General features: G+C 35.9%; 1 protein-coding gene across 5 annotated transcripts; it reads left to right on the forward strand.

Annotated features, from left to right (window-relative positions):
* The first annotated feature begins 1,904 nt into the window (after window positions 1-1,904).
* Window positions 1,905-26,017, forward strand: TGS1 (trimethylguanosine synthase 1). 5 transcript variants are annotated; one of them, XM_087961740.1, is made up of 14 exons: window positions 1,905-2,171; window positions 3,876-3,940; window positions 4,489-4,670; window positions 5,432-6,242; window positions 7,955-8,057; window positions 9,560-9,646; window positions 10,561-10,735; window positions 12,457-12,739; window positions 13,255-13,425; window positions 14,381-14,524; window positions 14,937-15,153; window positions 16,720-16,798; window positions 22,327-22,454; window positions 23,229-26,017. In XM_087961740.1, exons 1-13 carry the CDS (start codon window positions 2,053-2,055, stop codon window positions 22,441-22,443), a joined length of 2,553 nt encoding a protein of 850 aa, XP_087817866.1. In that variant the 5' UTR covers window positions 1,905-2,052; the 3' UTR covers window positions 22,444-22,454; window positions 23,229-26,017. The 5 variants fall into 5 exon arrangements, with proteins under 5 accessions (XP_087817866.1, XP_087817865.1, XP_087817867.1 ...); XM_087961739.1 differs by lacking the exon at window positions 23,229-26,017 and having other exon boundaries at window positions 22,327-22,623; XM_087961741.1 differs by lacking the exon at window positions 23,229-26,017 and having other exon boundaries at window positions 1,931-2,091; window positions 22,327-22,623.
* Window positions 26,018-27,545: the final 1,528 nt, after the last annotated feature.

Genomic DNA, 27,545 nt, shown 5'->3' on the forward strand with positions numbered 1-27,545 from the left:
GAAGTTATGTATACATACAGTACAAGAAAATTGTGTCTTAATTGTAACAAGGCATTTTCAAATTAATAGAGGCCAAAGAACTTTTATTGGAGAATATATTTACAAATAAAAGAATTATAAGTATTTATTTCAAATACTTATATACTGTACATCTTGGAACGCAATCCCAACTCTGCTCAAAATATAAACTGCATTGAATACAAAAATACCTTCAGATTAAAAACACATAATTAAATAACATAATTATAACACAATAGTTTTGGCTATTTCTAACAGGTAATTCAATTATTTCTGAAATCTAATTAGTCCATGAATCAGCAACTCCCTCAGAGTGAATTTTGCGGATAGAGAAGAATCCTGAGAATACCAGGGACAGCCAAGGGGGGGGGGGAAAGGATCATTAGACAAATCAATCCAGAATTCTTTTTTCAAACAAAAATTAAGAAAGAGAATGTCCAGCAAGGTTGACAAATTTGATTACAGTGACAATGAATGCCACCATTGCAAGACCTGAAGGGCCAGACTGGGGACATCTCTCTATATGATTACTAGGTGTTGACACTGACTTGATGGCACATAATGAAAATAGTGGTTTCCACCTGCAGGAAGGAGTATGTCAAGGCTGGCATCACCAAGAACCTCTTCGCTATTAGTGGGAGAGAATGATGGGGAAAAATTAGCAGAAATGGGAAACATTTTGTCCTGGGCTGCTGTAGGAAAGAGGGGGAAGAGGGAGGGAGGAAGGGCCAAGATTCTTGAACTTAGGCTCAAACTTTGAATTTGATTAGAAACTGCAATGCTCAATGCTTTCCATTAACTGGCAAAGAGCACAGAGAAACTTGTTTTGTCTATTGACAAAATGCATTTATTCGATCATTAGCCTGTTTTCCATTAACAGTAACTTGAAACAGAGACTTCCCATAGGAAATGGAAAATTCTCAAATCAAAGCATGAGGCACTAGTTAATAATACATATGCAGGTTTTTCAAGCAAAGGGATTGGTTATCATAAAAGATCACCTTGAAGAATCATGATACGTAAACAGGTAGTCCTCAATTTACATCAGTTCATTTAGTGACCATTCAAAGTTACAATGGCATTGAAGAAAATGACTTATGACCATTTTTCACACTTATGATCGTTACAGCATCTCTATAGTGATGTGACCAAAATTCAGCCACTTGGCAACTGACTCATTTATGACAGTTGCAGTGTCTTGAGGTCATGTGACCATCTTTTGCAACCTGGCAAGCAATGTCAATGGAGAAGCCAGATTCACTTAACAACTGTGTTACTAACTTAACAATTGCTGTGATTCATTGAACAACAGTGGCAAGAAAGGTTGTAAAATGGGGCAAAATTCACCTAACTGTGTCACTTGGCAACAGAAATTCTGGGCTCAATTGTGGTTGTAAGTTGAGGACTACCTATACTAGGGAGGATTTGCCAATGCCTTCTATAAAGCAGCAAATTTTCTCAAATTTGGCAACTTTAAGACGGGTGAACTTCAACTCCCAGAATTCTCTAGCCAGCTAAGATACTGTTCCAAAGTATACATCTCTGTCTCTTTCTTCCAGGGGGTGCAGTAGGCCGCTTTCTAGAGACATCTGCTGAAATGCTACTTTTTCCATTGTTTCTATGCGAACTCGTCTTCTACAGCAGGGGTCTCCAACCTTGGCAACTTTAAGACTTGTGGACTTCAACTCCCAGAGTTCCTCAGCCAGCAAAGCTGGCTGAGGAACTCTGGGAGTTGAAGTCCACAAGTCTTAAAGTTGCCAAGGTTGGAGACCCCTGTTCTACAGGACGTTCAGAATTTATACTGAAAGCTGTTAATTCTCGCTCACAACTCAGCCTCGCACCCCCCCCAAAAAAAGGACGGCTTTGCTGACATCTGCTTGCAGGCAGGCTCCTCCCCTTCCGGACTCCAAGGAGGGTAACGGGCGCGGAGATCCGCTTCCGTTATAAGGCCGACCTCATGCTTGCTCCCTCGGGAGGATCGAAATTGCTGCTAGGGAATAATAGCAGGCGGTGCAGCGGCGGCCCCAGATCGCGATGCTGCGCGAGGGCGAGAGAAGCCTGCTGGTGGCGGAGGTGCTAATGGCGCTGAGCAGAGGAGAAGGCAGCAGCGGTGTGGGAGCCATCTTCTGTTTGTGCTCCCGGGCGTTCGTCGAGTGAGTCGGCGCCAGGCGGTCGAACCCGAAGCTCTTCTCGGTCGCCTCTAGATCTGTGTTTCTCCACTTCAGGGTCTTTTAGATCTCAGATCCCAGAATTCCCCCAGACAGCTTGCTGTCCTCCCATCTTAAAAGATGCTGAAGGTGGAAAAACACTGATTTACGCGATTGTCGCTTGGGAGAGGGGAGAGATGCGGGGCCGAGGATTTCGAATTTCTGATTTAAGTCGAGCCTCTTAATCTTTTGCAAGAAAAAGAACACCTTGTGCCAATTCAAAGGCATAACAGATGACCATGCGACCTCTCAGCGCTTAGGAAGTTATTCTTATCACCCTCGCGTAGATCTCAATGGAAATTAAACCCAAAGGCGAGCAGTGTATCCTTGCACGGGGGTTGATTTGTTGCCTGGCATGCTTTTTGAAGTGGAGCAAAAGACGGGGCATTTTTCTTCATTATTTTTTTTTGTAAAGACTCATTTTGTAGGGGGAAATTGCTGTATCCATTTAATACAACACAGTCTAACCAAGTAGTGTTTGTACAATAACATGAGCCCAAAATAAACAAACCACATTATCCATTAATTTTAAAAAGCCATACTGTGTTTTAATATATTGTATGACTCATGGAAATGTTACTAGAATAAACTAAAGAGCTGCAACTTACTTTACTATTATAAGCATAGAATGATGCTTTGTAAACTAGTCTGGAATATGTCTTCTAAACTGCAAATAGGAATTAACTTTTATCAATAATATTCTTATCTGCTTCCTGGTTAAGGAACTGGGCATGGCTAGTCTAGTGAAGAGAAGGACTAGGGGAGACACAATAGCAATCTTCCAATATTTAAGGGGCTGCCACAGGGAGCTATTTCCTAAAGCGCCTGTAGGCCAGACGGAATAATGGATGGAAACTGAACAAGGAGATTCAACCTGGAAATAAAGAGAAACTTTTTGACAGTGAGAACAATCAACTAATGGAACAGCTTGCCCTTGGAGGTTGTGGGAGCGCCATCACTTGAAACCTTCAAGAAGAGATTGGACTGCCATTTGTCAAAAATGGTATAGGGTCTCCCGCTTGGGCAGAGGGTTGGACTAGTCACTAGATGACCTATAAGGTCCCTTCCAACTCTGATTATCTTGTCTGCTTCAGCTGTTACATAGGTTTTATAACCAAATTGAAAATACTAGTCTACCCTTTTATAACTCTTCACTGCTGCACTTCAAGGCTATTTGAAGGATTATTTATCTCAGCACAAGTCTGCCAATATTTAGGGATTTCATCCAGATATCCTCCCTATGCAAAAGAGGTCTTTTTCAGGGGTGGTTCCCTGCTTTGGACTGATCAAATAAAACATTTGATTATACGTTTCTAACTATTGGAGGGATCCAAGTGATAAAATCTGTTTCTTCGTTGCTTATTTTTTAATGTGAAGATCTTTCTTTCTGCCTAACAATAGTATTCATTCTTCTGTAAAATTAAGCAGTTGCAACCTTCTTCTTGTACATGTTCTAGCTTAAATTAGGTTGTATGCAGTATGCTTATTTTTGGCTGGATTGAAATTTTGGCACTGATATACCAAGTTAAGTTTTGAAAGCAAATTAAGCACAAGAAATACAGACTGAAAAAAAATCCCCTTTTATTACCCATTTGTGTAGTTCCTTGATGCTTTAGTCCCATATCTCATTGATGTTATTTTTTTTCCCAGAGATCGAAAATTATACAAACTAGGCTTAAAAGGCTTTTATGTTAAAGAGGCTGATGACAGCATAGGTAAGTTTTTTATTGAAAAGTTTGTTAATTTTGGATTTTTGAAACCATTGTTATAGACCAGTATTAGAATTAATATCTTCAGGTGTGTTTAATTGACTAGTGCATTAAAGCTTTTATAAAAAGTCACTTCTAATTTCTGCCAGCTTCTTCATCAACTTTGCTTGTTGGGAAGCTGGCAGGAAAGATTATAAAACCTGATCATGTGACCACCAGCATTGCAAAGGTAGAAAATCCACCTTGGCTGCTAAGCACATGAATTGTGATCACATGACTGGGAGGGCTCCTATCATGAATGGACTTTTGAGGAACATCTTCTTTATTCTAAAGAATTCTATTAAATACTACTTATTCAGCACCATGTTAAATCTGGTCGCCGAACAAGTGCTTCTTAACTGAGCATTGTATTTTTTTTTTAAAAAAAGGTAGATAGCAGAGGGAGAATCTGTAACCCCAAACCTGATGTTAGACCTGAAACCAAACTAGTTTTCTTCATCAGAAATCCAAAATTGATGGACTTTACCTTCTAAACTTCTACTGTGTATTAACAGGAGAAGAGGAAGTTACTGAAGATAACGAAAAAGAGGAGAAACCAATCTTTGAGACTACTGAAAAATGTAACAGTCTTGCTCTGGAAGTGGATGATGTCGAACCAGATTCAGAAACTGAACTCATGAAGAGTATGGGGTTACCCTTACAGTTTGGCAGTTTGGCAGCCAATAAAACAAAAGCGGTAAAACCCAATTTAATTCAGTTTAAATTATTGAATTAGGAAATAAATTAAGAAATATGTAGTGGAATTGCATTGCATGTAAAGAAAATAGTGGTTTTTAATGCTTTTTACTTCATAGGTTATTTTTTCATCCAGCTTTTTTTTCATCCAGCCTTTATATAAGTAGCTGAAGGCAGTGAATATACTTTTTCCTCCTCCTGTTTTCCCCACAACAACCCTGCACAGGAAACTAAATCACAGATACAAGGGAAACTAGACTAAAGTAGCCCAGCTGGTTTTCATGATTAAGGTGGGAGTAGAATTCACAGTCTTCTGGCATTTTATTTTGTCTGATTGATAGCAAAAGAAGATTCAAGTGCAAATGTACCTAAAGGGTCTCAAATAACAATAAAGTATGTTATGATTAATTGAAGCAATAAACTGGAAATCCAAAAGCTCATTATTTGAAGATGCAGGCCTTATTTATATTGCTTCAGTTCATGAATCTTTGAAGATATTTTTTTCTCTTTATTGATAAAATAGCCATACTGTGGCTTCAAAAAGAAATCCCTGTCATTTTTTTTAAGCTCTTGCTCTTCTAATAATGCTGAGGAAGCATTCAGAGTCTCCACCAGTGTTAGTTTTAATGGTTGATATTTTCACTGGTATAATCTCAGTCCATCAGAAAGTGCCAAATTGGAAAATGAAATAAGTTTAGGATATTGAACCTGAACATGCAATCCAGAATTACTCTATTTGCTTGCTTTCATATTACATTTTAGGCCCCTGAGAAGACTGGCAAGATAGTTAACAAAATGACAAAGAAAAACAAAAGGAAGAAAAAATTGCTACAACAAGATATCCATGAAACAATGTGGCAGTCCTTGGAAGAGGATGATGATGACCATTCTCTTTCTGATGATGAAATCTTGGTGGAAAAGGAAAATGATTATGCTGAATGCTGTAAAAATGGAAGGATGCCACTGAATGAACTTCATATAAATGAAGAATGGGAGAAATACTGGCATCAGTTTGGAGAAGAGCTTCTATGGAAAAGCTGGGAAAAGAAACAGGAGGAGGCTAATCTTGAACCTTGGAATAATCCTGAAATGAAGGACAAGTGGGAGCAACACTATAATGAGCTCTACTGGTATTACTGGGAACAGTTTCGCTACTGGGCAAGTCAAGGTTGGACTGTTGATGTTACACATGGTAGTGATCTAGAAATGAATACCGGAAAGCTGAATTGTAAGCAGTCAGAAAAATCATTAAACTCAGACAGCCATGGAGACCATGGAGAAGTGCAGGACTCAGTTTTTCATATGTCTCCTTCCTTAGACATTTGCAAAGAAAATCCTATTGTATATAATGATTCCAGTAATGATTATATTTTTTCTAAAATCAGTGAAATAAATCTAAATTCCAAAGAAGCAGAACACAGCAAATTGCAAAGTGCAGCTGATACTAAAAAACAACCAACTTCAGCAAGCATTGCAAGGCATAGTCCTCACAATTGTGGCCAAACTGAGAAATCAGATAAGGGAACAAGAGAAGGAGGTGTGTCTTCTAAAAATGGATGCTCAAATCAGCCAGGTTGGTATTTCAGTTTTAATCTGGCTGTTAATCTTTTGTGGCTGTTGGAAATAAATGAGCTCTCTATCAGTTTTTTAAATCACTTGATCCAGGCTCCTTAGCAGCATCAAAAATTTGTGAATGGCAATCAGCACTGAAATTTATTTGGATGATTCTGTTCCTACCATAATTTTAAAAGTATCGTTAATATGAATATTATCTATTTAGTTCATTGGAATATCCCATATTAGGCAATCACGAGTTGGATTTTAAAATATATAATGTATGTTGATTATGATTTTAAGATTGAGATTTCTTTAGCAATTTTAATAGAGCATTTTTGTTCATTTCTTGGCTTGGACCTCATATTTGAAGCTTTAGAGCAGGGGTGTCCAACCTTGGCAACTTTAAGACTTGTGGACTTCAACTCCCAGAATTCCTCAGCTAGCAAAGCTGGCTGAGGAATTCTGGGAGTTGAAGTCTACAAGTCTTAAAGTTGCCAAGGTTGGACACCCCTGCTTTAGAGTGTCTCCACTTAAAGGGAGGCTTAAATACCCTGTTTCTCCAACAATATGGCCTCCCCCAATAGGAAGTCCCAGCATGTTTTACAGGCATGAAATGAAATTAAGCCCCTCCCCCCAAATTAAGGCCTATATTAAAACATACGAAATGGGGGGGAATGGTGGGGGGGGGGGCTTGCCATTAGGAAGTACTTTTGTTGCATACCTGGATATGGTGCTGCCTGCATTGACCCCGATACGAAGTGCCCCACCAACACCGAGGTCAACATCCAAGCCATCGCCGCCCGCCCAAAGATGCAAGGGGGGGGGATTAAGTCACCCCCCGAAAAGACGGCCTAGCCATTTTTTCGGGGCTCAAAAAAAAATAAGACCTGGCCTTATTATATGAGAAACACGGTAGTTTTTAGAGGTTACATTACTTACTAACCAGCACAGTACACAACACTACACACCCAGTTTCATCATTTTTAAAGTTTATTGAACAACCTAGAACAATGATTCTCAACCTCAGCAATTTAAAATGTGTAAACTTCAAGTCCCAGAGCTGGATGGAGTATTTTGGGCATAGATGTCCCACATGCTTAAGCCTCGGGTGTTAAATGCTGTCCTAGAGAATGCTTTAAAAGGATGGCTTTAGGCTTTTATACAACTCTAAGCTGCCTAGAGTTACTTTTGTGAGTTGGATGGTCATATAAATCAAGCTTCATTATGCAGGAAATGTGCAATGATAAAGAGGACACTATTACCTCATTTTGGCTGAAATCCGTAAGTTCATTAATGTGGTTTTGAGAATAGTAATCCGGTTTCAAATTGTGCATGTTATTTTGTATTACATACCTGCTATTAGGAAGTTACGATGTTTTGAAGAAAATTTTATTATGTTTAGGTATAGAGCAGAGCTAAAAATATTGTTCTATTTCATGATGTAACAGTGCCTACCAAGATTTACACCCTTAAATTACAAATGTGTTTGTTTTTTTATTATAAACCAGTTTTTTGATATGATAGAAGGAGTGATCAATGTTGCTTGGCATGATCAAGTTTTAATGCTAACATAAAAGCTTAAGTACTTTTAATATGTATAATATGTTTTGTTTTGTCTTTCAGAAAGTGTAGTAAATAGATCAGTTAATTAATTTACTTAAACTGTGATTTCTTTCTCAAAGTGTTTAATTTTAAATATATCATTCTGTTATGTTTTTTCTATACTAGCTTCACAGCAGGAACTTTTGGATACCACAGCAGAGAGAAGATCTGAGAGTAGTGATGGTGATGAGGAGCCCCCTGAGCATAAACCTGTCAAACTAAAGAGGAGGCAGGTCATCCATTATGTCAACAGATTGTTGTTCTTATGTTATTTAGCTTGGGAGTATACTTGATAGTTGTAGTGAGGGCTGAAGCATGAGGCTTCATTATACATTCTTAGTTTTGGTTGTGTTGACCTTCCCTTTTTTTCTGTTAACATGTACATCTCTTTTAACCTTACACTACTTTTTTTTGTGAGAGCCATTTTATAGTAGTTAGGGCATCAGGCTAGAAATCAGGAGACTTGAGTTCTAGTCCTGTCTTAGGCACAAAGCTAGCTAGTCACTCTCTAAGTGCTAGGAAGGACGCAATGGCACACCACTTCTAAAAAACCTTGCCAAAAAAACTATAGGGACTTGTCCAGACGATGTTTAAGAATCAGACATAATTGTGTGTGTGTTTGTGTGTGTATATATATATATATATATATATATATATATATATATATATATATATATATATATACATACATACATACATACACACACACACACCGCATACACGTACGTACGTTTGTACATATGTATATATCGTTTTTATTCCTATTTTAAAATGAGAGGAAGCCAAATTCAGCAGGTGTTTCCAAGGGCCACAGGCTACCCACCCCTGGTTTAAGAAGTAATTCAGATATGTTGCAAAAGAGAAGGATATTCTGTTCCATGATATAGTCTGTTTTTCCTTTTCTGCTGAAAATATGTATTTACTTATGAGCGTTACTTTTTATAACTAAATTATTGTGTTTTGTCTCTGCTATAATGCACATACTGTGGAGGTAGGAGAAAAATTTTACTGTTTGCTTTTGCATTTTTTATACTATCTTACAACTATTTAGCCAGTTTTCATTGATATATTACTGCATAATTAAGGAAAACACGACAAACATTTCAACTAGTGTTATCAAATCAAATATCTTTAATGCAGTCTTTGATCAGTATTTGCAATAAAAGAGTACAGTAAACAAGGAAATAGTTTAATACAGCAATTTGTCACCGGGAAAGAAAAAAATGATTATATATGAAATAGATCTAATTAAGAAGTTTTGTGCAGCTGTACAACTTGGTGAAAATATCTGGACACCTGATCTGTGAATGTGGGGTTAGCACCCTTTAAAAAATAATAAAAATAAAATTTATCTGCATAGTCCTCGTATTTGGAAATGGTTGGGCCAATCAGAGATGTCTTGGGACACATAGACAGGGCATCATATGGTGGAGAGTTTCTACCTCCTTGCGGCCACAAGGGCAAAGTTTCTGTAAATAAGGAGTCCCGTGAAATCTTCCCGCCAGGGGAGCTGATGGGAGAAAATTGACAGGTTGGTTTTGGTCACTGCTGATTAGATGAAAGAAATTGTTTTGAGTGAAAAGGTAATTGAGTGAAATAAATTGCTTTGAGTAATTTCTAATTTATTTTTTTAAATAAGATGCTCTATCTTCAGTTCAGAAGGCAACAAAGATTTACTTTTAATTATTCATCATGTTTTTGATTGTAATGGATATTGTGGTTTCTTTCAAGCCATGAACTAGATGTTGAAGAAAATCCTCAGGATGATTCAGATGGAATTTTCTACCAATTGGGGTTCAAGCATGGCACAGGACAAAAGTAATGTATACTAAAGTTTTTTTTTTTTTTTAAATCTTATAGACCAGTGCTGCTCAAACTTAGCAATATGAAGACAGCATGTTGGTTTGGGAATTCTGGGAATTGAAGTCCACATATCTCAGTATTGTCAAATTTGTTTTAGAACTTTCCTAAAATAGCAATGCCTTTAAGTGAAGATTTACCCCAAACCCGCAGTGCTGCCTAAATACAATTGACTACCCAGAATTTTTCAATATATAAAATATTGAAGTATTTATAATATTGAAGACAATAATAAAATACTCTTAAGACTCCAGATAATGAAATGAATGTAATGATTCCGGCATCTCTTTTAAATCCTTGAGTGAACTGGAGATCAATGTGGGTTTTTTTTTAAGATGCAGAATATATTAAGGCTTTTTAGTATATTATAACATCTACAAACTTGTGATATAGGATTATAGATATGGCAACTTTAGAGAAAATCAGAGATCACAGATGGAAAGTCTACAGGTCATATGTATATCAACCCAAGTATCAAATTCAGATTTCTTTTTCTCTAGTTTAAGCATGTTTACATGACAATTACTAAGGGACAAAATGTGTGGTGAAATCATTGCAAAGGCTTAAAAAAATTGGTTCATCCTTCAAAACCCTAACTCTGAATCAACCCAGCTGATTTGTATGGTTTTGGAAGTGTTTTAAAGCCAAGATTTAAAGCACCCTTATGCATTTTAAAAATACTGGATTACATCCATTCTGGCCTCATCATATACTAGCTATAACGTCTGTATCCAAAGATAGACTGCATATAAATAAATCTTTAAAAGTAAAAAAAAAAAATACAGTTTTATTTATATTACTCCATCTCACACATATCCACACACAAACAAAATGTCTTTCTAAATAGTAAAATTTTAACTTCTTGTCTTTAGATACAGAGACATTCCTAGCTTCAGTGAAAGGAAAGTGATTCGTCTTAATAAAAATATTAAATTTAAATCAGAGTTCTTGGACATGCGCAGAACAATCAAGACTAAAAACAAGCATACATATTTTACAGATGAACCTGAAACATTTATGTTGAAGAAAAGTAAGACCTTAAATAAGGTATGTATTGTTTGCATATGTAATATAGTATAGTACACAAAGTACTCTGTTATTTTTTTATTATAGTAGACTACATTTTCTAATGTTAATGTATTAACTATTGAATAATATCAATTATTAAATGATATAAAATAGTATATATTTTCTAGCATATGTTAAGTAACAACATAAAAGATAGCTGTAGGAAAGTTTTAACTTAGGAACTCAAGAAGTACTTTCAGTCTCTAAATCAGTGGTCCCCAACCTTTTTGTACCAGGGACCAGTTTCAAGCACAAACACTTTTTCAAGGACCGGGGGAGAAGAATCGAGTTTGGTGGTTTGCTTGCAGACGTTTATTACCTGACTAGGTAACATCTGATGGTGTTACCTAGTCGGGTAATAAAACATCTGCCAGCAAACCACCAAGTTCAGGGAGTGCCTCGGCCCTGCCTCCCTCAGCCCCATCCCTCAGGTGTCTCCCTCCCTCCCTCAGGTGTCTGCCTCGTTCCTCTCTCAGTCGCTCTCTCGCTGCTCCACCAGCCCAGGAAGAAACTGCTTCAAAGAAGCGGGGAGTGCTTTTCCTGTCGCTGCAGCACCTCCGAGCGCCGTTACCCCTCACCCACGCCACAGCGGATTCAATCCACAGTGCTCCGTTCTGCCTGCCTGCCTGCCTTCTTCGTTTCAGAGCAGCCTTCGGCTGATAAAAAGAGGCGAACAGTTATTATTCTCACCAGAAACAAAGAAGGCAGGCAGGCAGGCAGAACGGAGCACTGTGGATTGAACCGCGCGCAGGCGGGCGGGGTGGGGGTGAACGGGCGCTTCGGAGGTGCTGCGGCGACAGGAAAAGCCACTCCCCCCGGCTACTTTGAAGCAGTTTCTTCCTGGGGTGGTGGAGCAGCGAGAGAGCGACTGAGAGAGGAACGAGGCGGGAGGAAACCGAAGCCGCTGAGCCAGAGAGCAGGACAGGCTTTGGTTGCTTCCTCCCTCCCCTTCTCTCATTTGTGTCCTTGATCCCCGATCCCAGCAGCATTCACCGAAGGCGAAGAAAGCCGCCATTTTTTTAAAAAAAAATTTCTTTGCGGCCCAGTACAGAGTGCTCCACGGACCGGGACCGGTCCGCGGCCCGGTGGTTGAGGACCCCTGCTCTAAATGATTACAAGGCTTTGTTCTCAATATAGAATGTTTGCAGACACTTGCAGTGACTTGTGTTATGGCATTCTGCACTACAGGCATTAAGGGAAAAGGTAGAAGTAGCATGTATTTATAAAAAGTGTATATATTAAAAAGATAATAGCATTTGGAAAGAAAAACACAATGGTGAGGTCCTGGAAACAAACATGAAACATAGATAACATTTCCTGTTTCTGATAACAGAGTTAAGTATACAGTAGATTTGGGAGGGCCTCAGTCTTTGCATAAGTATTCAAATTCTTTAAGGGGGCGGGAAACGCCTTTGCAGCATCTCACAGATAGCAACCATATCACTGGTAAGATTCTAATAGGATTGTGCCACTATGTATGGAAAGAACCATTCATAAGGATTATTTCTGCCCACTTTTTCACTGTCTATTTTGAAAGAAATATTAACAGATCTAAATGTGAGCAGAGGATCCATACACATGAGAACTACTAATTACCAAAATTTTCTATTTCTTCAAGGTAAATTTTTGAAGCACGGTGTCTACTAAAGGTAGAATCTTTTTGTTTAAATTTTAAATTTTATAACATATAGTATTTTTAGGTACAGAAATTCTTGCAAAAAGCAAATGAAGATGTGAAAATTGGATCTGAAGGTAGAGTCTATCATACTTCTACCAGCAGTGATTCAGATGAACAGGAAAATGCCTCTCACTCAAAGAATTTGAGTCTCCAAAATTGTGACTTGCTATATCCTAGTTCAGATATCCAGGAACTTGATAGTATTGAAGAAAAAGGCAAAGAAAAGCTGATAGGAGAAGAAGTTCCATTAGGAAGAGAACTCATTCCCCTGGATATTCCAGACTATCTACAAATGGAAACAGAAGGTATGTGGAATTAAAAACAATGTGTTTATAGATGTACATAGTTGTATAGTGCAGGGGTCTCCAACCTTGGCAACTTTAAGATTTGTGGACTTTAGCTCACAGAGTTCCTCAGCCAGCTTTGCTAGCTGAGGAATTCTGGGAGTTGAAGTCCATAAGTCTTAAAGTTGCCACGGTTGGAGACCCCTGGTATAGTGCATAGACAGGAATGTTATAAGAAAAAACCAATTTACTAATAACAAATGGTAATTTTCTAGTTAGGTTTTTCTGGGTGGGATTTTCTGTTCTTTTCCATTTTTAAAGGGTCATACTATCCTTACATTTTATACAGCCATTTAAATATCCAATGAATTTATGCTTTCTTACTATAGTAGATGCTAATAATTTAGCACATAACAGCATAGAAAATTCTGGAATATTGTCTTACAAGATGAAGTGAAATTAATTCCTTGGTGTTCTTAAAGGTATTTTTTAAAATGTTCTTTTTTTAAAAAAATATGATTTTCTTTTTTACTTAGGTGAAGCAAATACTATGAAAAAGAAGAAAAATAAAAAGATGCAGAAATGGAAAAACAGAAATGTGAAGTGCCTTCCTCACAAAATAGCCAATGATCCTGAGCTGACTAAATACTGGGCACAACGATATAGACTGTTTTCTCGTTTTGATGAAGGGATTCAGTTAGATAGAGGTAAGTTTATAATGATACTGCATTCTATGACCTAAAAACTAATTTCAAGTTCTCTGATGAATCACTCACATACATAATTGCTGTTTGATGCTGTGGTCATTTTATAGGTTTGCAATTAATGAAGAGCTAGTACCCCTTCCTATTTTTGTGACTTATTGTGAACAAGCACCAAACTGGTAGTCCTCAACTTTTTGTTTGTTTAGTGACCAAAGTTACAACAGCACTGGAAAAAGTGACATTTTTCACACTTAGAACCGTTGCAGCATCCCCACGGGCATGTGATTTACATTTGGATGCTTGACAACTGGTTCATATTTATGACGGTTGCAGTGTCCCGGGGTCACTTGACAATCTCTTGCAACCTTTTGACAAAGGTTGTAAGTCGAGGTTGTAATTAATTATGGTTGTAAGTCGAGGACTACCTGTACATACAGTCTGTTCAGTTCTCATGAGAAGAAAGTTAGCCAAATACCAGTGTCCTACTGTGATGCTCAACTATGTCAATCACAGAATTCTCAGCAACATAAGCCAACAAAGGTTAGCATTGTTTCTGTAGTCCAAGACTACGAGAGCAGGGTGCTGGATTCAAGCATTACAAGAAACTGCCATGGGAAAGGAAAAACTGATGAGAGGAACACATGAGCTGGGTATATTTGCAGACTTCTTATACATACAGTATGTCAGGAGAACCAGGAATTCTAATTTCTTATTACATGCCAGTGTGGCTGGCTGTTCAGTATGGAACCTAAAAATCTGCCTCCTGGGAATTAGGAGATTGAGCAAGGGATGCCTTTGTGTGATTCTGCAGGGCAATTTTACACTTGTGTTCTTAATTAATACAACTATGTATGGCTATTCGATAAAATGCAGTTGCACTGATGTAGTTGATTATTTGATTTTGAGGTTCTTTTCTTTTAAGGCCATATCATAAATACATTAACTGCTTTTTTATTAGAGGGATGGTTTTCCGTAACACCTGAGAAGATTGCTCAACACATTGCAGACCGTGTAAAGCTATCCTTTGACTCTGACATAATAGTAGATGCCTTTTGTGGTGTTGGGGGAAATGCTATTCAGTTTGCCTTGGCAGCAAAAAGAGGTAAATTCTTTAACTTGGTTTGAACTTTACTAGATATTTCATAGCAGCAATAATGGATTGCTAGTTCAGGATAAGTATTGTTCCCATTTAGTGTTTCTCAACCTGGAAACTTTAAGATACTTGGATTTCAACTCCCAGAGTTCCCCTGCCAGCATTCTAGCTGGGGAATTGTGGGAATTGAAGTCCAGGTGTTGCCCTGTTTTAATTGTTAAAAAAAAAAATCACCCTTCAAAAATTTTCAGTTTATTAATCTATTCTGGTTAAACAACTACAAATGTAGGCAATAACTGTAAACAATATATTTTTAGCTACAGCTAGGCTAGTTACTATTTTTCTAGAAAGTATCTGAAATTTTCTATTTCATGGATTTTTTTTTAAGCTGCTAATATTTAAAATTGTTTCATCTTTTCAGTAATTGCAGTTGACATTGACCCTGGGAAGATCCAACTTGCTCACAATAATGCCATGGTTTATGGAGTGGCAGACCAGATAGAATTCATATGTGGTGATTTCATGAAGCTGGCATCCAGTCTGAAAGCAGATGTTGTGTTCTTGAGTCCTCCCTGGGGTGGGCCTGAATATGCTGCTGCAGAAATCTTTGATATTCAAACAATGATTTCTCCTGATGGATATCCTTTTTTAAAAATCATTTTGTTGTAACCCTAAAGGTAAAACTGATATTATTTTCCTTTGAGTGACAAAGCTCTGTATTTTAACGTTAGGCTGTAATAGCACAGTGGTTAGAATGCAGTACTGCAGGCTACTTCTGCTGACTGCCGGCTGCCAGTTTGATTTTCACAGGCTCAAGGTTGACTCAGCCTTCTGTCCTGAGGTCGCTAAGATGAGAACCAGATTGTTGGGGGCAATATGCCGACTTTAAATTGCTTAGAGAGCGCTGTAAAGCACTATGAAGTAGTATATAAGTTTAAGTGCTATTGCTATTGCTATTTGTTTCTAATCAACAGTGATCTTCTTTAATGGAATTAAGGATATTAGGTGTGATCTTTGTAGCTTAAAAAGAAATTTGTATAATTCTTGTTAAAAGTGGCAAAGCAGATGATAAAGTTGCAGATTGATATCTGTGTACCAGTGGGAAGAGATTTCTAACTTGAAGAGAAGTGAACAATGTGGTAAATAAAAAGCCATATACAAATAAAGGAAAATATTTGTAGCTCAGGGTTGAAATGGGTCTTTGGTGTGCTCTGATGATATTACCTAGTTTGGGTAATGAAATGTCTGCAAGAAAACAACCAAGCTCAGATAGCATCAAGGACGCCTCAAAAAGTCACAAAACTTCTTTTTGTTTGCTTATTATTATAATAGATGTCAAAGGAAGTATCAGTAAGATTTTTAGTGTATTTTTTTAATCATTTCTCATGGAGGTTTTGCATTCATTATGTGAACTACAGTATTTGAAGCTGTCTAATTTTGTACAAAGTTTTGAAAAATGAATTTTAAGTCATCTGAAAGATTTGTATGTTTGCTTTTAAAATTATCAGATTTAACAGTTTTTGTTCTTATAAAGTTGCACATTTTGTATATTGTATAGTAAGTTCTATCTGTAAAGTAAAACAAATAGTATTAATAGCATTAAATCAGCTCATAAAGCTGAAAGATTTCAGATGCTATGCAAATCTTACAATGAACCACTATTATTAGCAGTGTAATAATATTGTCCAGATTAGCATGCTTCAGTTTTGTTTTAAGTAAGTCCTTTATTGGAAATCAGGCTATAGAAACGAACAAATAAACATGGTAGAATGCACTAATTCATTTCAGAATGCAGTATAATGTCAACGAAAATGAGGTAGAAAGAATAGAAGTAAAACATTTCTATAATAAGGAACTTACGGAAATTATTGTTTTTGAGCTAACTTAACCATTCCAAGCTGATAATACCTGCTCTTTCAATATGGGTTAATTCATAAGTCCCCATCAGTTAAAAAGGAAGCAAGTTCAAAAGCTGGTTTTCCCATTCTGGCTCAGTTTTCTATTTCTATTTCTTGAACAGATGAAAAATGCAATAAATCCTCCCAAGGGTTATTCAGTAAAAATAATTCTTATTTAGATTATGATTAGATAAAAATATTTGGAATTTAGTTTTTATATGTGGAAGGATGTATATTTAAGAAAGTTGTCTTGCTGTAAGAACCATTGCAATATAACATTTGGTTTTTTTCTTAACACAATTTTACATTTGAAATTTTTAACCTGTCCCAGAAGATTACCAACAACATTGTTTATTTTCTTCCACGTAATGCTGACATAGATCAGGTGAGTTATAAATTATAGATAAAATGAATATGTTTAGTTAGAAATTAAAGTGTAAATTAGTTTTCTGGTCTGTTTGTAAATTTGTATAATGTGATGTTATTTTTCTTGCGTTGTTTTTTTAACACACTTTGCAGAGGTTAGGATGTATGCTGTTCAGAATCATTTGCAGATTGATCTATAAATTCATCCAACTAAACAAAATAAATTTTCATCTTACTTGGTAATTATAGCTAAGCTTCTCTCTGTATTTCTTCTTGCCTCTATTTCAAAACTTCAGTAGGGAGATGGAATTGGCTTTCTCTTCAGAACTATTATGAAATTCCAAGATAATGTAGATTGCCTAATCTTGGTATAAAGTATATAACCGGTAGTGTACGTATCTATTTTTGATGCAGAACAAGTGCTTATTTTTCACATTTTACACCAAACAGAATCAAGGTAGAGTTATTTTGAATCTCTTTGACTCTCAAAATTCTTGCATATTTTGTCCTAAAGGTTCTAAAGACTCTTGTATTCCTCTACTAAACTAACTTTTGCACTCCCTACACTCACTATTTACACTTTAGAAAAAGACTGGGAAGAATGGTAAAACTGAATGGCTGTGTTTTGAGGTCTGTTCTGTGTCTGTTATCAACATTCCCTATTTGTGACATATGTAGCATTGACTTTCCAGTTTTGTTATAGTTTAAATTGTAGACATGTAAATATCCTCCTGTGGGTTGTCAAAAACAAAACAGTTATTATCCGGAATTAAAACATAGCTTGGTATGTATACTTCTGTTTTTTTTTTTACAGCTATCAAAACTTGGTTTCTTTACATTTCCACTAGAGGGAGTAGCAATTCCAAAAATATGTAATGTGAAGATTTATTATATTTTAAAACAGAATAAATGGACTGTTCAGACCATGTTTGGACACATTTGGAGCAAAACTGGTTGGAGTTAGATAAATGCTAAAACCATGAGAATGTTTGCAGGCACTGTAATACATGTTTAACATAAATTAATTTGTTTTAAAAGTTCAGAGATGTAGTGCTTTAGTAGATAAGGAGTGTGAAACTCAAGTTCTGTCCTATCCTGAGCCACCAAAACTCAGTAGATAACTTTGGGCCAGTCACTCTTGGTTTGTTGTTGTCGGAAAAAGTAGGAGAAAGCAGTGTCTATACCAGGGGTGTCCAGCAAAGCTGGCTGAGGAATTCTGGGAGTTGAAGTCCACAAGTCTTAAAGTTGCCAAGGTTGGACACCCCTGGTCTATACTGTCTGGAGTTTTTGAAATTGTTGGGATAGCTGATAGTGAAGCAGAATAGCATTCCATGCTATAAAACTGTTATTTAAATGACAGTTTATTCACTTTGATCAAGCCTATCAAATGAAAGAAATGTGTAGTTCATTGCAATCCCAAAATAGATAGTAATGGACTCTAGATTATTCTCTAGGATCTTGAAATTTTCCAAGTTTGTATAAAATTTAGTAAAACCTATTGAGATTATAACTTCTGTACTGTAATTACAAAATTTTCAGACAAATCAATATTTTATTAAGACCAACAGCCAAAAACTTTGACAATCAGAAGTTACTAACATAGGTTACATTGAGTATGTCCCATTACTTACGGCATTATTGCTCCGACGCAAGCAGTAATTACAGCCAGTTCTCTTTTTGCAGAAGTGCAGATGATTGTGAAAATGTTTTATGGGAAGCTTCCATAAAGAAGTTTACAAGATTCAAGACCTTGAAATCAGCAATTGTGGTCTTAGATCATTTCATAAGTGTTAATACTTTTGATTTTATTCATTTATTAAATGTATGTAGTGGTATTATCATACAATTCTCAATGGTAGACATGCATAAAATATCCACAGAACAAAAAAACATAATCAGAAATAAAAACAACTGGTGTAAAATCAAAAATAGAAACACAGAAAAAGAAAATTCACAAGATGGTATCACCTTCATTAAATTTAAAAGGAAGCCCTCCAGAAGACCATCAATGTCAGAGCAAACTGAATGTCCACAGAAAAGATGTTCCACACAATGAGAACGATATTGGAGAAACAGCTAATCCTGGCCTAGTGCCCTACTCTGTCAACTTGCCAAGTGATGTCTGAGAAAGGTGGATTGTAGTTGGAGAGGCTGTCCTGGAGCCATATATTGCTTTATAGGTCAAAACAAGCATTTAAAATTGCATGTGGAAACCAGGAAACCCTGGTTATCTTTGTAGGGCCTGCAGCAAAATTATAACATGCTGCTGGCACAATGCTGTTGCATTTTTGCTAATTACCTTTAAAGGTAGGGTAACTAAAAATGCAATTTCATAATAACAGGAACATGAGTTACTGTTGTGAATTACTTTCCAAAAGGAATGCTGCTTTGTGCTCTGGGGCTCCAGATGGTTGAGGGGCTAAAAGCCCTGTTGACTGCAGATGGCATAACCACCTGGTCAGCGATATGATAAAGAAACATCCCGAATATCCTAAAGCAGGAGAACTCTAACCATATAGCACTTATTTCCCATAAACATATTCAAATTTGGGACTGAATCCCCTGAACTCCCTACTAGTTGTCTATTCTGTGACTGTAAAAAGTGGATCACCAGTTAATATGTAAAAGTGTAATATTAATAATTAAAACTTGAACTGAACTCCATTATGAGTTAAAAGAATAGAACTACATAGTTTCTACAACACTCATAAGCTAAAAATAAAAAGCATGTCATTTAAGTATAATCAAATTGCTTAATGCAGAAATAGATAATGAGGATCTTGAATGCTTTTTTGCTGCCCCAATTCTTTTTATGGGTCCCAGAAACCCCTCAGACCACGCTTGTGGAAATTCAACAGCACGTTTCCAACCATTTTAGAAAGGAAATATTGTACATATGGTAACATAAGCCCTAAAATAGGATTAATGTCCTTAAAATCAAAATACTTATATGTGCTGTGTCACTCCATATATGTTTATACAGTATTGCATCTGCATAGCAATTTTGAGACTTAAGTCCAATTTATTTGGTGGGAAAAGCTATCAAATAGAATAAAATTTTGTTGACTAAACATGCAGGAACAATTGAGTGCAGTTATCTTTTGCACTAAATTGAGTAATACTGTACACAATTTCTCTAAAAAGAATTGTGTAATACAGAAGTTCCCCTTACAGTATTAAATGTCAAAGTTCAGTGACCTGTGAAGAATCCTGAATTATAAACTCTCCTAGTGGTATTGTGTGATATATATCTTATTGACACAAGGAGCAGGAGAGTAACTATTGAATAGCTAGCTAGTATTCTATAATCAGGTGGTGCAATTACCTGGTACAACTGAGATTTTAGTTTAGGCTGCACTTACAAATAATGGGCATTCATAATGGCCCAATGGTTAAAATGGCTAGGTACAATTTACACTGTTTCAGCAGTTCAATTAAGGAAGTTTTTCTGAGGTTTGTTTAAGGTAATAATGTAAAAGTCACTAAACTTTTATTGAAGCAACAACAGCACATACACAAATAGAACAATTTAAGGAGGCTCAAGATAGTGTAGCATATTTTATGATCACTTGTACCTTCAGTAAGAATTCTGGAATGGATGGACCATCACAGAGAAGGTCTATATGGATGCTAAGAGTCAACACAGATTTGATGGCACATGAGAATGAAAATATACCTTCCCAGTATATTGAGTGTATATTGACTCAATATATTGAGTCAATATATTGACGGTATATTGACAGTGTAACAAACAATTTCTGATATTGTTTAAACTTTGAATCTGGAATTTTTCTTTGGGGATTTTTTTGTTTTGTTTTAAGCAGTTTTTTAGATGGCCGACTACTTCTACTTTTGCATCCCAGGGTAATTGTGTGAAAAGAATCACACAATTTATTTTAAAAATAATATTCATCTCTTCATCACTCTTCATAGCTAGATTTTATTTTTAATAATCATTTAAACAGAGAGAAAGTTCAGTGCATTTAAACTTGTGTTTAAGTCTTAAGAGAAGAAAAAGTGAAAAATGTCATATAACAGTTAGGAGTTGATTAAATGTAAAATACAAAAAAATCAGAATTATTTGGTCTTTTATACATTTGACTGTAAACAAAATTTTAAAGAAACTCTTCTAAGTAGTAATAATGGAAGTGGCAAATAATACAATGAATATATTCTACGCTGACTAGTTTTTGTACTAAATAGAAATGTTAATAATTTTATGAACATCAATAAATTGTCATAGATAGTTCTTAACTTTCAAACAGTTTAGCAAAATTCCATTTGTGTTGGCTGATTTGCCATCCTTTTCTTCCCCCAGATCCTTTGATGAACTTATTCATTGGTCATTGAATCTTTTTAAATTCTAATTATTTAGCTATTATAATATATTGTACCAGTTAATACCTTAATTACATAATGTATACATAAAATACTTCAGTGTACAATGTGTAATTAATTTATAATATTATTACATTTATCCTGTATTTCCTGAGTAGATACTTTCTAAACTAATACTTTAGCAAATCTTTGGGATTGGAGTTTTCAAGTTTTAATGCTTTGGGTTTTATATCTTTTCCAAGTCTTTCTTGCCTATCTCTTGCCTCTTTCAAAATTATTTTGTTTTGTTTTTTTTAAAAAAGCCTTCATGGTTTTTATATTTCCTGCTTCAATATATTACTTCTTGTTTTTTGGTTTCCTTCTGTGGGACTGACTGGATGCTGAAAAGGCAAATATTCTTTTTTTTTCCTTTACAGAAAGATAGAGGTTGGGGAAAATCTATTTTGACTACATTCTTGCACAAGGATCTTTTGTGACATAGATGGGGGTTGATACTATGTCTGGCAGTGGGCGTGCCAGATGACATCAGAACAAACATAAAATGCTGAACACATGAGCACCTGGGCATTTCCGACAGCTTTTGCAGCCAGATTGAGCTTCCATATTCTAGAAGGAAAGTCTATATACTGTATAAAGCACTTGAATATTGAAAGAAACAAAAATTAATCAGAATATTTTGTAGCCTGCACCTTTGATGTGATGTGCTGCTATTTTTACAGCAGGTCTGAAAAAGCCTGAAATAAGGGTTAGGGATGAACAGACAAAAAGTGGAAGGGGACATAAATTTCTCTTTGACTTATTTTTACCACTTTTGATTTTTTTTTAATTGTCTTGTGCACCCAGTCAGCATGTTTGGGAAGAGGGAAAATATTTGGTACTAGTAAAGGAGAATATTTGTAGCTCAGGGTTGATATGAGGAAAATATTTTTACCAATGACCAGTTATTTCTTGAATAGGATTTTGAAATCAGTGATTGTCTGTCTATCCATTTATTATAAGTTTGGAATAAGTTCATGCTAAAAGAGATGCTGGGAAAAGGCATTATGGAAAGTTATGTAACCCTAATTCTAAAATTAAATTGCTGGTGGAAAAATGTTCCGCTTGGTAAATAATAAAGTATTACTGAAACTTATACTAGGGGTTTTCCCATAATAAATGCAACTATATCTCAAATGTCTAATTTTCTGATACTGATTTTTTTTTTTACAGGTAGCTTCCTTAGCTGGACCAGGGGGGAAAGTTGAAATAGAACAAAATTTTCTGAATAACAGATTGAAGACCATAACTGCTTATTTTGGAGATTTAATCAGACAAGATGTATCCTGACTTATTTATTAGTAAGCTGTTTATTGGGATAAAAGAGATAATCAAATTGTAATGTATCTTTCCTTTTTTTAACTTTTATTGTCAGTTTTTAATTGCAAAATGTTCCATGTTGTATTGACCTTGAGAAAACAGTGGTTTAAAATGTTTGTCACAAACATCAATAAAATATTTTATATTTTATTAATTATATTATTATATATTATTAACTTAAATATATATTTTGATAGTAAAAAGATGAGAATCAATTGAAGCAAGACTCTGTGTTTCCAATCTTACATTACTGAAATTAATCTATTTGTTTCTATCCTAATAAGCCATTTTAAATTTGGCTATGAAAAGTTTAAAAAGAGAGGAACCTGCTTTTTTCAGGCAGAGTGGAAGGAAGTTATTTAAGAACTATTTCATTTCATACACCTTTGAAATACTGCATCAATTGCTTTTCATCATCAAGTGGTCTGAGTAATGTAAAAAATTATGGAGTAATTTTATCTATGTTACCTATGAATGAAAGTTGACTGGGATAAAAGAAATTAACTATATATAACATATATACATTTCACACAAAAATTAATGAACCATTCATTTACAAATACATTGATAATTCAGTTAGCAACTGTAATTGGGACCAGAAACTCCATTGCTAAGTGATGTGATTGTAAAGTAAAAATATGCATAACTGCACAAACATACAACAGAGTTCTGGTTGTGGTCATTAAGTGAATCATACAACATAATATGACCATGACTTACGCTTTCCTGCTGTCTTCCTCTTTGACTTTTATCAGATGCCGGAAGTGATGTCACAAATGGAAATCACAAGATCATGGATGCTGTAACAGTCATCATTATGTGCTGGTTCTCAAGCAGTCAAGTTATTATCACTTGTGCACTGCAACAGCTGAAACTTCGAGGACCAATCTCCTTATTCAGCACTATCATAATTGCAAATGATTGCTAAACAAGTGGTCATTGTTCTGACCAAGGCTTCTGAGACCGTAATTACACACACGCTTAAAACAAGTCTTGTTTTATTGCAACACTGGGAATTATTTTCATTCCCAGCTGGTAATGAATCTCAATCAGTCCCATGAGATAAGTACCCACCTTTCTTTCCTGTGAAGTGCTGCCAATAATAGAACTGTCCAATGAACTAGAAAAGAAACTAAGTGAAGTACAAAGAGCTTCAAGAATGAATCTGAACTGAACGAACTACTTTGCTTCCTGCAAAGGTTTCGTCATCTTTGTCCTTTATACCTTCTGGGAGACCTTACTCCCGAGTTTCCCCTTTTGTTTTAGCTGCTCTTGCCTTTTAGCAGCTCTGCGCACACACATACTGGGGATAGGTTCCCCTGGGTTCTCTGCCTCGCTGCTTTCAGATTCCAGAGGCAGCACCACCCCATTCCCAGATGGTCCTGGCCCCATCTCTGCATTGGAGGCAGGACCTTCGTCTGAGTCCTCTCTAGACTCCCAGACTGGTCCCCATTCTTCCCAATTGTCCAATTCCGGTGCCGTCTGCACCAGCTGCCGGCGAACCACAACAGTCACTGTATAAGGACTGCCTGCCATTTTTACAGTAAACTGAGTGCTAATAGCATTGTGGATAAGAGAGTAGAAGAATTCTTTAGGTTTCTTCAGGTTTTTTTCAGGGTGGTCACAAGGTTTAGAAAAGTACATATCTTTTCAGAGCAAATACTAAAAGAAACATATTTAAGCAATAAATACTAAGCATCTATAGTAGTTATGGAATATATAGTTGAAAAAGAGAAATGGAATAGTAAAAAGAAGAAATAACTTTGCTTAAGGAAAATTCTTGGCCAGAACAGAAACATTCCTAGAAACATTTTGAAACAGTTCTTAACTATATGAAATTGATCCAATTACAGACAGGTAATTTGTCCCAGCTTCTGCTAACCTAGCAGTTTGAAAGCATGTAAAAATGGTTTGATATAAATGAAGGACAAGGAGAAAAGCTGTTCAGCTTAAGACTCCTAATATATTTTTGAAAGAAATAATATTTTAGGTAGAAATTACAAATTAGCTACAGTAGTAATTTTAATTTACAAGTGCTCAGATTTGTGGTGAAAGAAATAAGTAGACCAAAATACTGATGATTTAAATGTTTTGATAAATCATTCATCATCAGCCATTGTCTGTCCACTGCAGGATGAAGGAATCTTCTGCATGTTTCCAACACATACAATCCAGAGTTTTCTTTTGCCAATTGGGCCCACAATACTTGTTGATGTCATCAATCCATCTTGTTTTAGGTCACTTTCATGGACACTTTTAATCAAGTGGGATCCATTCTATGACTGCCTTTGTCCACCTGCCATCAGTTCTTGCTATGTGACCATCCCATTTCCGTTTCAATCCTTTTGCTCTCTTGGTGATATTGTATACTTTTGTTTGTTCTCTAATCCATGTGTAGGTCTCTATCTTGTAAAACCGAGCATGCATCTTTCTATGGTTCTTTGCGCCACTCTTAGCTTTTGTATCAACATCTTCAAATTTCAAGTGATTTAAATATGTGTCATTGATTTTTATTCCATCTTTTGCCCAGTCTAGTTTGTGAAATACTTCTTCAAGGCAGGCTGAGAAAGGGATAGGTGATATTGTATCTCCTTTTCAAATACCTCTTTCTACATTGATTTCCACTTTAAGATCATTAAGGCAAATTGTTGTCTTAATAGCTAGCATGTATTAATATCACAAGATTTTTCAAGATTTTTCAGATATACTATAGATATTTTGAACATCTTAAGATGATTACAACTTGAGGTCCTTTGATAGAATACTCCTCCACCTAAATCTCTTGTACATTAAAAATATTATAGGATTATATGTTGAATTTTGTATATAAAGATATATGGTTATCTTTAAACCCTTTGCAAATATTTTTTCATTCTATATTATGGTTCTTGACTAAAATGTTTCCCGTATCTCAATCATTAATTGAATAGATCAGCATTATATAAATATTATTACTGTAACAGAACATGATTCAGTAAAATTATTTCAAGAAAGAGCCAAGGCATTTTTTCTAGATAATATTTGAACATATATTTATTAAAGGATTTATTTTTTATAAAGATGCAGATTTGAAGAATTATCTTAAAAGTAAACATTTTGTTATGACTGCATTGTGTCTACTTCACAGCAAAGAAAAAATGAAACAAAAATAAGTGGGTAGGGAATATTATTTGGATATTATAATACAAAAGTCTAAGTGCTATTGCTACTGCTATACTGCTGTCAGCTAATGATATAAATATCACTATTTTTAAATAAAACATGCTACCTCGATCAATTTTTCTTAACTGGAATACTGAGACAAAGTTGAAGAAATCAGTTTGTAAACAATAAAGCCATTAATTAGATTATGCCATCATCATGCTATTTAACTGCAACTATATCTAATCAAATGAAAGATACAATTATTTCTATGAAAGGACCAATTGGAATGCTTAGCTAAATGTCTAGTATGAGACATTGGGAGTTCTTTCTCCCTTCAACTGGGCTTAGATACTTGATTTTGAAAGCAGATAAAAGTACTGCTGTTTTTAAGCCTATTTCCTTTTTCAATATGCAAAATACTAACTGCATTTAGGCTATAAACAATAACCATCCTGCACATCATTCAGTTTTATCAAATTTTCTAGAACAGCTTATAGTCCTTTATTTTCCCTTTTGCTGTCTTGTTAACTGCCGGAATTTTCAGATGAAATGCATCAGTGACTTTATACCAAGGCCTAAAAAGAAGGGATTGTGTGGCTTTCTTCAGCATACTGAAATAAAAATATCTTCCGTGTTAAACTATTTTCCTCATGGATCTTTGATTTGCAGTTAGGAAATTCAAATAAACATAGTGAAAGTAGGTAGATTTTGACAAATTGTGTTGTCCAGACAGTATATAAGTAATGCTACTTCAGATATTAAGTTAGAATTGGGAGCTGCCCTTTAATAAAGAAACTTTGTATGGAAGCTTTTGTAAAGTTACCTGTCTATCTTTATATTCAGCCAGCCAATTAAAAGACAGAACAGGTAACTCTACAAAGGCTTCCATACAAAGTTTTTTTTATTGGTTCACAAGGCATCCTCAAATATAACTCACAGTTACGTCGAGATTCATCTTAATGTCCAATTTGCACAGATGACTTCATAGTGTCAAAGAATAGTGATCTTTCACCCCATAATGAAGGAGCAAGGGTGAGACACCAGCATGCTGCTGGGGTCCAGGAAAGAGTGAAGGAAACACCCCCAACCCAACCAAGGGTAAATTCAGTGAACAATCAGGATTACAGATGTAACCACATGACATGAACTACATTTCCCAGGATGCATTAACTACATTTACCATGAGGCATTCCTTTAAGGGGGCAGCTCCCAATTCTAACTTAACTATCTCAATATAAATGCTAAAAGAAACAATAAGTTTCCAATTTGAATTTATTTTGAGTTTTAAGACAAAATCATAACAAGGTAAATGATACAGCATGTGTCTCTCTCTTTTTAGGTTCCTAGGTGCACCCAAATTTGTGCCCATGTTTTTTTCCTTCTATGTCTGGGAAGGAGAGGAAACATGAAGTTTTAGATAGTAAAATGGTCGCTTTGGAAGCGTGTGATCCCTCAAGTTCCTCCCAGTTATTGAGCACACCCACTCATAGCCCAGGTGCTGAATCTGTTGCATCTTGTTGAGAAAGACTAGTCAGGAAAGGAAGTCTAGTACAAGAGAATTGACTGAAACAAGGTTCCTAGGCAGAGCTGTTTCGAAGCAGCGCCTTTTGAAGGACCTGATCTTTCTTCGCTGTGGTTTCACTTCCCATTTTCTGCAGGGCAGAGAGAGAAAGCACTAGAGGGGGAACTGGCTTCTATGTGGCTTCCAAGTAACTTGGTGCCTGAATCAAAGGAAGTTTCTCCCATTTCTGCTTTAGCCAGTTCATGTCTGTGTATTCCTTGTTTCCTAACATTATTTGTGGATGTAACTTCACAATGATTGTAGCACAAGTAATGTTTTTACTTGATAGCAAGTTAGAAAATCTGGTGTCCTTTATGGCGATGACTTTGTTTTGCTTTCAGAATATTGTTAAAGCAGTTTCACAACA

The sequence above is a fragment of the Notechis scutatus genome, chromosome 3 (assembly GCF_049901735.1).
Source record: "Notechis scutatus isolate UNSWTSFEM ecotype Mainland chromosome 3, rNotScu1.2, whole genome shotgun sequence".
Classification (NCBI taxonomy): domain Eukaryota; kingdom Metazoa; phylum Chordata; class Lepidosauria; order Squamata; family Elapidae; genus Notechis; species Notechis scutatus.

Excerpts from the sequence above, each read along its gene's own strand:
- TGS1 (XM_087961740.1), top strand. The coding sequence starts at position 2,053 with ATGCTGCGCGAGGGCGAGAGAAGCCTGCTGGTGGCGGAGGTGCTAATG. Across the intron at positions 3,941-4,488 it reads AGAGGCTGATGACAGCATAG|GAGAAGAGGAAGTTACTGAA; the intron begins GTAAGTTTTTTA and ends GTGTATTAACAG. Across the intron at positions 16,799-22,326 it reads GTAATGCTGACATAGATCAG|GTAGCTTCCTTAGCTGGACC; the intron begins GTGAGTTATAAA and ends TTTTTTTTACAG.